The following is a 14,313-nucleotide window of genomic DNA, read 5'->3' as shown; positions in this document are numbered from 1 at the left end:
AATTGTTGTTACTCTATTATTATGCCTATGCTTCTGTTATCTTTATTGAATGTAATAAAGTCTTTTAGCTCTCTAGGCTCTCCACTATGGATTTGGTTCTTAATCCTTTCTTTCTCCTTTCAGGTAATTCCATTTAACCGTCTAATCCTTTCAATTTGAGTTACTGAAGTTTATTCCATGCTGTTTTCAAGCTCTACTTGGATTTCTCCGCTTATGAAGTACTTTCCTGCTGCGATTCTTTTAAAAGAGGCAGATCATCTCCTGGATACATCCTTTGTTGACTGTTGTGTAAACTCTAGAGCTTTATCCTTTATGATGCAGTGCGGCTGCTGTGAGTTGCTATTAAAGGATAATGCATAATGTCAGCCTCCGTGTCTTTAATGAAATCCAGATTCTCCGGTCATGTTAATAGGAGAATCGCAATTTAGCAGTATGGTGTGTACATCACCGGTGAGGTCTCATCTTGACCACTGGGTACATTTCTAAAGGATTCCTTTGGAATACTGTATCTAGACTTCAGTGATTCGTGTTGTATGTTGCTGCTTCTCCAGAATCCTTTTATTGCATACTGTGCCCCAGTCTGGAGGCTGCATCCGGAGGTTTTTATCAGGTTCTACATGTCCTAATGAGAGTATCTTGTAAGTAATATTTGGAACCTCGTGTGAAGTACTGTGTACAGTTCTCTATGTCTCACCTGATATATTGATACTCCATTTAAAGACTACCACGTGCATTTTGTATTCCAGCACCACTTCTGGTATCTTGTGTCCAGTGCTGGGGATCACATCTACATTTATTGTCTCTAGTTATAGTCTCCATCTATGTTGTTAAATCCAAATATGTGGGTATTAAACAGAATGCTCAGAGCCATGTCTGGAGTTTGTTCCAACTATTGGAGCCAAAGGTTGTGCCCATCTAAATTATGTGTAGTTCTGGAGACTTCATCTGAGGTGCAATATCCACTTTGTAGACCTCATCTAGAGTTTTCTGTTCAGTTCAGGAGCCTTCGCCTGGAGTATTGTATGCATTTCTGAAGAATCAGCTAGTTTGTTGTATCCAATAAACGATATCTCACTGGCAGTATGGTGTTTACTTATGTCACTACATCTGTCATATTACATCAAACAGTGCAGGCCTCTTCTGCACTTTTATATTCTGACATTCTGGCGTCTTCTGGAGTATTGTATCTCTTTTGACAAATCATACAAGAACCACTTTTGTAGGTTGAACCTGAAACCTTGTGATCGGTTCTTGCAACCACTTATTGAGAGTTGTATCCATTTAGCTACAGAACGGTCTTCACCTTTGGAAGCCTCGCCTAGAATATTCTGTCAAGTGCCAAAAATTGTTTGGCGTATTGTGTCCTTTTTTAATGTCTCGCTTTTATTTAATGCCTCTTCTTTTGGAAGGGACATTGTGCGTATTGTGTCTAGGCATGTTGGGTTCAATTCCGAAAGCCACATCTGGTGCATTGTGCCTAATCTATGAATGGTAAATTCTGTAACTTTCTGGAAACTTCATCTTTAGTTGTGTGTTCACTTCTTATTGCCTCTTCTGCAAACTTGGTAACATTCAGAAGGCCTTATTTGGTGTACTGTGCCCAGTCCTGATAACCTCATTTCTTTTGTGCAGTTCAGTTGGTCTGAAGAGCTGTGTCTAAGTCTGGAAGCCACATCTGGAAGGTTGTGTCCATTTCTGGATGCCTCATCAGGACGGTGGTACATAGTCCTAGATACAATACTCTCATCTGGAGTACTGCTTTTACCTTTAAACATCAGACCTCCCATATTTGTCCAATTACATTTTCTGAAAGTCACAATTGTATTGTTCTATAGTTTATAATGGGTCTGTTTGGGTGTATAGTTGTGTGGGTGGTTATGCTGGTGAGTGGGTAGTTGAGGGTGAATGAATGTGTTCATGAGTGGTTGAGGGTAAATTAATGAATGGATAGATGAATGCAGGAGTATGGATGGATAAATGAGTAGGTAGATGTTATAGAGTTAATCAGCCGCTGAATGGGTAGATGGATGGATGGATATGTGAGTGGATGGACGAGTGAGGGTATGGGTGGAGTTCATGCATGAATGGGTAAAAAGAGTGGAAGTAGATGGATTGGAGATTGCAAGAGTGAGTCACTGCTTCTATAAGTGGGTGCATGTGGCCATAGAACAGTGAGTGGATGTGTAAAGGTTTGTGTTGTAGATATCTTCGCTGTTATAAGAAAGTAATTCCATTTTAAGTTGTGTGTGCATTATATTGATAAGGAGATGGAAGGGGGATACGTGAGGGGACGGTGGAGTGAGTGGATGGGTAAATAGGTGGACGAGGGAATGAAAAGCAGGCCAAAAACTAGGGTCGGGGACGGTGGATGGAGGCACGTAGAGGAAATGTTGAGCAGTGTGAGTTGTAAGGTGAAAGCAGATATATGATCAGTACAACTCCGAACATTTAACTGTTAACATCTTCCAGATTTCCACCTTGGTGCTCGCAAAGTGACACAGACTAAAAGAAGTTATTCCTCTACATTCTTTAGCCAGAGGTGTGTCAGTGAAGCTACTCCCCGTCCTCACATTCCTGTCACACGGACAGTAGTATGGGGTGTTAGGGCAGCAATATCACCTGTTGCAATAAACCAAGACATTCATTGCCGTAAAATGAAGGTCCATGGCATGTTTTACCAACATATGTACCAACGATGAGTGAGGAGCATCGAGAGGGAGGGGAGCAGGAGAGAACATGTTCCTAATGAAGGTACAGTCCAAGGGCGCCCCTCGAGTGGCAGCTCATGCCGTAGTAGCTGTTGAATGCTGAATCAGAGTCCAGTTAGACTTATCCTGCCTTTATGGAAAGTCTACTTACCAGCACTAATCGTGTTCACAAGCAGCTTAGTTTTATGACAATTTTTTGTTGAAATGGTGGCATAACTATTTATATTAGAATTTGGATTTAGGCTTAGGAGTATTTTTTTGTTTAGGCATAGATTCTTAGGTGTTCATATATATTTTAGACCTGTGGCATTAGATCTTGAGATTTTAATTTAGGGTTAGGTAATGAATTGCTTAGAGGTTTTAGTTGAGATTTAGGTTTAGGGTCTTGGAAGAGGTTCAGGCTGATCGGGTGGTTTAAGTGTAGAATGTGGTGTTGAAGTCAGATTTACATTTCATTTTATTGATGAGGTGTACAATGTAGATATCGACGGTCACATTCACACCAAAGATATCTACATGCAATAGATTTACATATATATATACACACAGTGTTAATCTGGAAATTTTGTATGAATCCAGTCTTCCTGGTTTGACGTTATGCACCCCAGGTTACATTTGTGTTTGGGTTTGAGTTTTTAATTTTGATCAATTCTAACAAATTAATTTAGTCTAATTAATATTAGACTGAATGACGCAAGTCAAAATTAAAAATCTCCCCAAACTGATATGTCCAAAATTTTTAGTCCAATTAAACAAAGATCAAATCTCCAACACTACAATTTTCACGCCTGTAATCCTATATTGAAAAACTACCAGAAAATTGATTCATGCATTGAGAATGTGTCATCTATAAGCAGACTTTAAGCAGAAACCCTCAAGGTAGATGTAGAGATCTGTAAAGTTTGTATAAGCGCTAATAGATGCACCACTCTGATGAATCAAGTATGTGAATATTTGCTTGAGTTTCCTTTTTATGGTTCCTACAATGAATGGCCATTCTCCTAAGCATTACGGGTGAATGATTAGTGTTTCAGACTCATCATGTGTCTGAAATTGTTGCATTATCATCATTTTGCTACTTTATATTGTATATCAGGAAATTGCATATACACTGCATCAGCAGCTGTCCATCACATAACCCATATATTGGAATGAAAGGTACAGGTATCACTCGCCGCTTCTTCAATCGCTCCCTCTGCCACCATTGTGGGCAGCCCTTCATTTGAGACACCTCTTGCAGGTTACAATCTGGTCTGAAAATTCTCCCTTTCACTGTATGGATATTACCATCTACCATTTTTGGGCCTTCTTCAGTGATGGGTTCCCTCAGTTTGCTGTCCTAAGATTTTTTTTGCACCAAAATGATGGGAGGTTTCTTTGGGATATAATGGGAAAGGGTAATCTGGTATCATCCATTGTCTTGTATCTATGGGCCATATGTATGAAACTTTTGTTTTGCGATTCTCAAATAGCGACTGTTTGTGAATCGCTATTTGAGAATCGCTAAACGCTATGTATGTAGGATTTGCAAATAATTTTACAAATCCTACATATTCCTTAATTGCGAATTGCAAATTGCGATTCACAATTAAGGAATACTTCCCCATTCATTCCTATGGGCCTAGAGGCCCATAGGAATGAATGGGAAGACATTCTCAGTTTGCGATTCTCAATTAGAGAATCACAAATTGAGAATGCAATTTCAAGGCGGCCATGGTGTCAAAAGGACACCATGTTGCATCCCTGTAATGTGCATGTGTGCACATGTGGCACACACACATGCCCTAAGGGAATGTATGTGCGCCACATGGCACTTTGAAAAATGCAAAAAAGTGAATTTTTCAAAGAAATCGCAAATTACCACTAACTTGAAGTTGGTGGTAATGTGCAATTCCTTATGGCCAAATTGCACTTTTTCTGGACACTTACATAGCATTTAAGGAATCGCAATTTGCGATTCCTTAAATGCAATTGCAAAATAGGGAATCGCAAATTTGCAAGTCCTAATTTTGCGAGGCTGTTTTCTATTCATACATCCCACTTAGCTAAATTGCGATCGCAAATGCTGAAATTCTGTGAATTTCGGCCTTTGCGATCGCAATTTTGAATGATACATAAAATGTCTTAACTAAATACAGTTGATGTGCGTGAGTGAGCCTACCTGGAACTTCGCGCAACAGAAAAGTATAGCAGATCCATTGACAAGACATAATTTTTTAACTTTATTCAAATTATCCTGTGAACAATGCCAGAAGCATATAAGCCTGACACCAAGCAGTGAACAGCACTAACCAAAATACAAAGCATTGACCCAGTAGTGTCATTCAAGATAAACCTTATATTGGATTTCTTTCTTGTTAGGTCTCATTGGAAAGGTGAGGACATTTGTTAAGTAGCAGAAACCCCCAAAATACCCAAATGCCCAAAAAGTAAAACATAACTCGATAACGCTCAGAACTTCTATGGGCTCTGGCTAAGACTGCAGCCAAGACTTCTTGTTACAGGGAGGAAATATGTATTTTAATGTAGAGGGCTCATTACGAGTGCCCTGGTATTTTGGTACCTGTCGTATTACCTCCCCGTTGTGAATTCTGGTCTTTGGAATGGGGCATAACGCAGTAATAAGGCATGTGTTTCACCATTTCGAGCTGCACAATTCAGGATGCTGCACTATTTTCCCACAGAAATCGTATTAAGTTTTACCTGGTTTAATCTGATTTGGTAAAAGTTGTGATATTTTCACACTATTGTTAATTCCGATTTAGGTGAAAACTCATCATTACAGGGGCAATCAGAAGGAGACCCTTGGAATGAAAGTGCTTTGTGCCAGATTCTAATAAATGCATTTAAAAATAAAAATTACAGTGATGCGAACATTGAAAAAATGCTCTATTGCACTATGATCTGCTAGCATATTAGTTCATGGGAAAAAACAACTCAAAGTTTATGCTAGGGCCCCTGTGTTTTTTCACAGACGATGGTGACCGCGTGTGTGAAACCACACGCTGCACATGGATATTAAGATGTATACCGAAGTGATGCTAACCTTTCAAAATGCCAGTCTGGACAGATGCTGCTTTTGAAACTCTAACCTACAGACCCCATTTTTGTCGTTTACAAATGCCGACATTTAAACAAAATGGCAAGAGCAGACCCCTTTATGAAACAGATCCCCTGTCCTGAAGCACAGTTCATACAGCGGTATGTTCTTGACCGATTATGCATGATGCAAATTGCAGTCGGCCAATATACTTCACAGAAGTTGGTGATTTGTGTTTGATCTTCAGTTTAGAGAATTGATGTATTTGATGTTTTCCTTTTGATCTGTAATTGAGGTACATGATGTGTTTGTTTCAGGTGTCCTCTTCCTTCAGTATGGAGATCACATTAAACAGCTGAGGATGCCCAATGAAATCACCAGCACAGACACCATCCGTGCCCTCTTTGTAAGTGCCTTCCCCCAGCTCCTCAACATGAAAGTGCTGGAGTCACCCAACGTCGCCATTTACATCAAGGACGAGAGCAGAAACGTTTACTATGAGTTAACCGATGTACGGTAAGTAAACAGATGATGGTATTGTGTTCTTGAAAATGTCCAGTTAGGGAACTGGAGAATATTTAAAAACAATTAATTAGAAACACCCAAAAAATGGAAGGATGTGAAGTGATGTTCGAGTAGATGCTTATTGCTTTAATGAGGCTAGTAGCATCTCGTATGGTGCGCAATTTGTCCTTTAGCGGCTATTGTTAATGCAGGAGATACATATTTGTTCATGTCTTGATTGTGGAACATAAGATATTGCATAGTTTCAGTATGCCCAAATGAAGGAACCTGACTAGAGGCGGGGGTGATTGCTCCTCCTTGACTCTTGACATTTTCATCTCACTGAAGCCAGTTTCCAAGCTGCCATCCAATGCAGCCTGGGACTTCCAGCCTGCCTTGCACTCTTTGCTATCAACGCATGCTCCCGTGAGTAGTGGGAGCCAAGGGAGCCGGCTACACAGGCAGGGCGCACATGGAGACGATGGCCTGACTTCTGCCTGCTCCAGAGGGTAAAGCGCTTTGTTGTTTCGTATGTGGCTTTGAAGGCAGGTGTAACTACTTACCACAACTAGCTTCCTAACGTTTCCATTTCCTCCTTCAAGCGAGTTCCTCAGACACTGTCCATTGTGGCCCGGGTCTCCCAATCTACTTTGTGTTCTTCACAATTGGTGCATTATCTCCCTGGTAATGGCAACCCGGATGAAGAAGTGACCCGGTGCAAGACACAAGAAGAGAGGAGCCTGACTTAAAACTGGCCCAGCAATAAAGTGCTTCATTGTTTTGGTAGTGGCCAGTTGAAGGAACTTGGCCAGAGGTGTGAGTACTTCCCCTCTGTTGCCTGCTGACTGGCCCATCTCCTCCCTAAGCCAGTCTTCCAGATGCTCTCAATCGACTTCCCGTCTGCCTTATGGTATTCATCATTGGTGCATGTTTCCACTGGTAGGGGCAGCCCAGAAACGTTGTGTGCTGTTGTGAGGGCTACCCTTATACTATCTCTTTTGTCATAGGGTGTCCTCTCCCAGGAATCCTCCATGAGGGAGACAAGGGCTCCTAGATGCTCCAGGTCGGATCAAGTGACCCATCTCACATTTCTGTTTCTCACTACTCCATATTTTATGGCTAGGTCTTTGGTAATTCTTCCGGGATTCGCACACACCTCAGTTTGTCCACTTCTTTTATAATGACTATCCAAGTGCACATTTTAATCCTATTGACGTTTAAATCCCAATCATTTAATACTGGACAATTGCATCATTCTACAACGCTCCTCGACTATGACTACTGACCCTGCTTTTCCTTTTCTTATTGGTGGAAAGCCATGCCCAGGCACACGACTATCCTGGACACCAATTTGTTATCACATCTTCAGTATTTGTGCATCTCTGAAAGCTGGCTTTAATCAATTGACAATACAGTGGCAGCTGGACAGAGTACTTGAGTTTTTTCCATCTCACATTCTCCTTGTATTGATCGACCTGGTGGTGGTCTTGGTCTTCTCAATGAGTCCACGCCCTTAATGGAGTCATGCTAATTAGTCTATTGTTCCTATGTCCCTCATCTTTCGAATTCCATTTCATTTCCTTCACTTCTCCAGTTCCATTGGTTCTCATATTTCTTTATTGCCCCTACCCCCCAGGCCATCCTTTCCCTTTTTTATGAGTTTTAAACTTTGCAGCTATGTCTTCTTGATACTTCCCTACCATTTCTCTAATACTTCTAAAGCTACTTCATTTTCTATTTCCTACTATCCTTCTTCTGATCGTTTCATCATCCATACTACACGTCCTGTTCCCCAGCCTCGCATTACTTCACACTCCATTTCTGCTGCTATTTTCTGCAGAAATCTTGGGAATGTCTCTCTGGCCCAGTTAGCTTCAGCGGCAACCCATCTGTTACCAATGCTTCATGATTTCTCTGGGGTCCCCATAGATGATGCTTCCTGTCTTCTGTCTATTTCACTGTGTTCTGCAATATACTTCTATGGTCTACTGGAAGCGTTCAAGCCTACATATAAGTTTCCACAACCATGGCTTATACCTGAGCTGTCTTCCTTGTGTATCTCTGTATGTCACTTTGAATGATTTTGGTGTAAACACAAGAGTCCTTTTAATATGTTTCTTTATGTATGCGCATGGCACATATGCTCTTCAACTAAATGTTATGAAAGGATTTTTTTTTAACGTTTTCATGATCAGGCTCACAGCCTATTATTTACTCTTAATAGGTTACTGTCTTCTTGTTCTGCTCCCTCTACACCAGAGCACAGCTAGGAGATGACAACGTAGGTGCTGCAAGCCTTCACTCCTCCTGGACAGCACTGAACCTGATCATCTGGGCCCAAAGGGTGACTTGATCTTTTTAGCTTGACTCTTGCCTGTCGATGGATGCTCATAGGCAACCGGCAAGTCTTAGCAGCATGAAAGAACTTGGCAATTCGGTTACATCAGGTGTTTAAGATCACTAACTTATTTGAATTAGCTGCTGGCTCCCCCATGGTGCCGTATTTTAGTTAACTTTGATTTATTTCGTTTGATGTTAATTAAAACATGGATGTGCAGCAGCTGACATTGAAAATAAATCAGAATTTCAACTATATTAAAAATGTAGATGTGAAAGAAATGCCATGCCTAGACACATTGCAAAGTTGTTTCATTTTGGGACTGATACCCTCATTGCTTGCAAGTTGCCCCATGTCAAGTGTGACACCTTCATCTAGCTTTGACTTCTTATCCAACTGCATTTTGCATTTTAGGGCTTGTACTTTTGATTTATTTCATAGGTATATGCTTAACGGTCCTGGCATGTGAAGTGCTGCTGGCTCAAAAGTCTGGACTAGCTGAAGGTATCATATTGCATGGAAACTTGTGAAACAGAACCCCGTTTATGCATACTTGGACTTGCGAGGAAGCATAGTGGACCTGGACGTAAGCCCGAAATGTGGAGTCAAACTCCATGCTGAGGAGAGTTTTATCAAGGAAGGCTCAGTGCACCGAGTCAAATGCCTTTTCAAACTCAATTGACAGCATAGGTGTGGACCCCCCCAGGAGACTTAACTCAGACCAGTGCCAAGTGCACCCTTCGAACACAGTGCTGTGTGCTCTGATGGGGAATAAATCCACATTGGTTCGGGTGGACCAACTGGGGTATCACCCGCATCAGGCTATTGTCAAGAGTTTAGCATAGAGTTTAACCTTTGTATTTATGAGGGAAATGGACCTATATGAGGCACAGTGCAGTGATGGTCGCCCTGCTTGGTCAGATCAACTAGGGTGGCCAAGGGGAAGTGGGCCATCTTGATTGCCTCCCTGAATAGGTCGAGAATAGGGGGTAGAATATATGGCCAGAGATGCCAGTAGTATTCCACTGGGAACCTGTCTGGGCCTGGTGTCCTCCCAGAGTTATGATCCGAAAGAGCATCACCACCTCCTTGAGCGTAGATGTGTGTTCCAAGGCCACGCTTTCCACCATGGTGAAGGGGTCTCTGGTAACTACACGCCTAGTAGTCGGGTGGACTCACACTCTGGACGTACCTGTTCCACCTGAATCTGTTCATAGTATTGGGCGATGGCCGTTGAATTCCCATGAGGATCCTCTACTCCCCGCCCAGGCCCGTTAAGCATGCAGGGGACCACTCTAGACTTGGCCTCCTTGGTGGAAAGCCAGTGTAGTAGTTTACTGGACTTGTTCCCCCATTCATACACCCTCTGCACCAGTGCCATCCATCATTTGTGGGCTTACTCTAGGCATAATTGTCTTATGGATGACCTGTCAACCTCCAACTGACAGTATATTAATCCATACGACTAGTCGGGTTCTCCCTCTCCAGGACGGAGGTCTCCAGATCAGTAATTTTAACTACTTGTTCTTGATCATTCTCCTTGGCTCGGAAGTGGATGTGAACTCTCTTTGTGGCCTTGCACGCCCTACACAGCGTCCCGGTGAGACCACAGTGCCTTTGTTAAGGTCTAGGAATACTTTCAACTCCTCTGCCAGATGGTCAATAAAGTGTTTGTCAGTAAGAAGCCATGCATTGAGTCTCCACATTGGGCGTTCTCCACTAGCTTGTGTACCGAAGTGGATTGTCACCGGTGCATGGTCTGAGACCCCTCGAGGGAGGATCTGCGACCCTGTGGGGTGCAAAGGGTTGGAAGGAACAGGTAATCAGAATTCCAGACATGTCAGAAATCACTGAGCCTCTGCTATCCATTTCGCCAACCCCCTCCCCTGTCTCAGTGGTCCACCTGTCGATCTGCACCAGTCCCGGTCATCTACGATGTCATTAAAGTCGCCCCCCCCCCTCCCAATAGTCACTCTATATGGAAGGGCGCTGATTAACTCCCTAAGCGTCTGCAGTGTGTACTCTGTGGCTGGTGGGATATAAACACTGACCGAATTGTACTGGGCTCCTTCCATGGACCCTTCAGAATTACGTGATGTCAACAAGAGGCCCCCTTTTATGAAGGCTTGTCTAGCTGGGAGAATAAAATAACGGTGCAGGCCTGAATGCTACATCTCCTTGTGACAGGGTAGGCTTCTTTATTTAATCAAATCATTGGACGCAGCCTACAGGCCATCCTGTTAAAGGCACAACACCTCCCTACACCCAAGGCCTTTTGTCCTGGAAGCAAGTTCACATCTCATTTATTTATTTATTTATTTATTTAATTTATATAGCGCGTTATAACCACAGGGGTCTCTAAGCGCATGCCTATTAAAATGCTAATTGCTGGTTGGCAGAAGTGAGAAAACAGTGATAAAATAAAATGCAGATTTAGCTTCCAGGAACTTTAGAGCAGGGCAAAAGTAACTTTTTAAAAGCCATCTTTCCAGAATATTTAGGCAAATCCGACTTTACCAGTGAAGTAATAAATATTTTTAAAGTCCAAAAATAAATGTGCAGCTGGTGTTTTGACAGAGATAACATTTATTTAACTTAATACTGTATTCCAATGCTGTTTACAGTATAGCCAACCCTGCTACAGTAAAAATAGGTTTTAGGGCTTTTTCACTGTAAGGACATGTTTACTATTAAACTTTTATATCCCCTGCTTTAAAATACCAAGTAGCATGCCTTATGGGCAATATTCCTGCTTCAGGCCGACTTACAGTATTTTAACAAGTGGGGTTTCCAGTTAAAGCCTGCACAGCCAGGATACTGTGGCATATACTAGGGGCTTAGAGGTGTGCTAAATATGCCAGTCATGAATATACCAATTTTACCATGCTGATGGGAGGTGCACAAGCGCTTTACCACTGGTTAGCAGGGGTAAAGTGGAAACAGTTGTATAGGCAGAAAATATAGGGTTCAGCAAAAAGGAAAAGAAAATTTAGGGTGACCCTGGAAAAAAGGCTAATTTCCTACAATATATATCAGACATATGCACTTTGCATGGACAATCTATAGAGAAGGGACCCTCCAGATCACTAGTGTGGCACAACCGTGTCTGGCCCATACTCGACTCACTAAAACGGGTAGATAATAAACACATGATGTGAGCTGTTCTTTGGTACTTGTGGATTGGTGGTCCTCTAAGACGCATGGTCCTATGAAAATACCCTTGGGCAAAGCCAGGAGGTCTTCTTATATTTCGAAATACGGGAGGCTTTCAAGGTTCTGTATGTCTATTTTTTGGTCTAATTCATTCCATGGTCCAGTGAGAGCACTGCCACCTTTGTTCGCTTTCTTGTGTGTTTAAAATCTCTTGATTTCCATTCCAAAACGTTCAGAAAACAGATTTCACCATTGTAAATCTGTCAGTAAATTATACATTGTTTCCACTATGTTCAGTGATGTAATGAGATAGTTCCTAGCTACATCAAGTTATGGGTGACAAGATGCTTTTTTAGTGTTGTAAATTCATGAAGCATTGGTGTGATGTAAAAAATGAAATGCATGCATCAGATCGGAGTGCAGTTTGAAATAGTGGCAGTTATGGAGGCAGTACTTTAATCTGTAAGCCCCCCACATTCTTGCATGGTCATGATCGTCAGCATCATAACACATGAATACTGCAATTCATCTGCTGCTTCTTAAAATTGATACATAAATTAATCTCAAAAACCTTCATTTGTTGTCCTGGCCTGACAGCACAGCTATTTCTTCACCCTATGCAATCAACAGAAAAGAGGTTTCAGAGTACTAGTAAGCGAGGGGCTAAGGCTCCACACAGATGTTGGTTTCCCCGAGTACAGATTTTACTGGAGCTTGGTTGTGCGCTTCCACTGAAAAGAATGCTTGTATTGCACGTTTTGGCTTGTGGCAAACCTTATACTCATTACAGCAGGACTGAGTTGGTTATGGTGGCAAGCCGCTGATCTTGGCTATAGGGCATATATGTTTTTTAAGTAATGCTACGATAAAGCCAGTAAGGCAGACTTCTTTATTGGGTTAACATTGATCCATTTAAGGGTCAATTGTTATTACTCTGTATGAAAGCCCACAGAAAAGGATTATATAATTACTGTATTAGGCAAAGGTTTTTGGTATTGGTTACCCTCTGTGACAAACCGTGGGTATGGAATGTTTGTTTTGTGACAAACCTTGTTAGATATTCCTAGAATAGATAAAAGTTTGTTTAGCCATTCGTAATTTTGTATACTTTTAATGACTATGTAGCCAATGACTGTCTTTTGGGGAAGCTTATAAACAGAAGGCCTGAGCTGATTATAGTGATAAGTCAATCATAGTGGTTATAGGCATGATTGTTTGTTATGAAAGGTTACAATAAAGGTGGAAGGCCTGGCATATTTATTGTGAAAAGCAGATGTTAAAGTTAGTAGGCATTGAAGGGTGGATTGTTAATATTCTGTACTAAAGCGTCAAGAAATATATTTTGCACATGGCATCTCACAGATTACTATAGTAGGCAAGAGTTTAGGTGTTGGTTACCCCCTCTGCAAAACAGGGTATAGAAGATCTGCACTATGGAAATCCTTGTTTGGTCGTCTTAGGAGTGATAGTATTTTGTATACATTATCAGTTTTATGACTGTATGTCTGATGTTTGCCTTGAGTGAAAACCTATGATCAGTAGAGTAGCCCTGTGGTGATTATAGTGACAAGCCAACAATAAGATGTATAGGCCTGATAGGTGTGCTGGGAAATGTTATTTCAGATGACATACATCTGGTCTGTTTATTATGAAACGTTATGACAAAGGCAGTAGGCCTAGCTTATTTTTTCGTTGAAGACAATATGCTTTTAATAATGGATTGTTATCACACTATGTTACAGGCTGTACGTAGGTATTTTGTTATATGTAATGTCTCATATTACCTGAGTAGGCAAAGCTTTTGTTGATGATCACCCACTCTAATAAACCCTGGGAGTAGAAGATTTTAATTGTAATGATTCTTGTTAGACCCTATTGACATTGGTTGTATATTGTTTTGCCAACTGTCATTTTGTATGTATGTGTTATGTTATAATTGTATATATTTTTGTTATGACTTTATAGCACACTTCAGTGGGCCTGTGTTGGTATAGTGTCAAGCTGATGGTAAAGCCTTATCGGTTCACTGGGAAAAGTTATATAGGATTCCTTAGACGTGATCAGTTTATAATGAAAGGTTATGACAAAGCAAGATGGCCTGGCTTACTAACTGTGAAAAGCATATTTGAAAGGCAGTAGGCAATTAGGGATGGATGCTAATACTCTGTTCAGAAGTCTGGAGGCAGGTATTTCGTAACACAGAATCTCGCAGATTACTGTAGAATGCAAGAGCTTTGGTGTTGGTAATCTACCGAAACAAACCATGGGGAAAGAAGATGTGCACTGTGGTAATTCATATTTGGGATTTTGACAACTGTAATTGTGTATATGTTTGTAATTATATTACAGTATAACTGTTGGTTAACTTGTGGGAAAGCTTATGGCAAACACAGTTGGTCTGAGTTGGTTATGGGGACAAGCCAGTGATAAATGGTATAGGCATGATTGTTTGTTATGAAAAATTATGATAAAGGCAGTAGGCCTGAAATACAGATTGGTGTAAGCATATGTTAAAATAAATAGGCATTTATGGATGGGTTGTTTTTATTTTGCATTAAAGCCTACAGATA

General features: G+C 41.2%; 1 protein-coding gene across 9 annotated transcripts in view; it reads left to right on the top strand.

Moving 5' to 3' along the window:
* Positions 1–14,313, top strand: part of KIAA1217 (KIAA1217 ortholog) — a 1,321,668-nt gene that overhangs the window by 836,923 nt on the left and 470,432 nt on the right. For all 9 annotated transcript variants that reach the window (XM_078663443.1, XM_078663442.1, XM_078663445.1 and 6 more), the window contains one exon: positions 6,066–6,264. In XM_078663443.1, coding sequence (XP_078519569.1) covers positions 6,066–6,264 — 199 coding nt within the window. The remainder of the gene's footprint in view (positions 1–6,065; positions 6,265–14,313) is intronic.

This window comes from Lissotriton helveticus, chromosome 10, assembly GCF_964261635.1.
Source record: "Lissotriton helveticus chromosome 10, aLisHel1.1, whole genome shotgun sequence".
Classification (NCBI taxonomy): Eukaryota; Metazoa; Chordata; class Amphibia; order Caudata; family Salamandridae; genus Lissotriton; species Lissotriton helveticus.
This window is presented reverse-complemented; position numbering and strand designations above follow the sequence as displayed.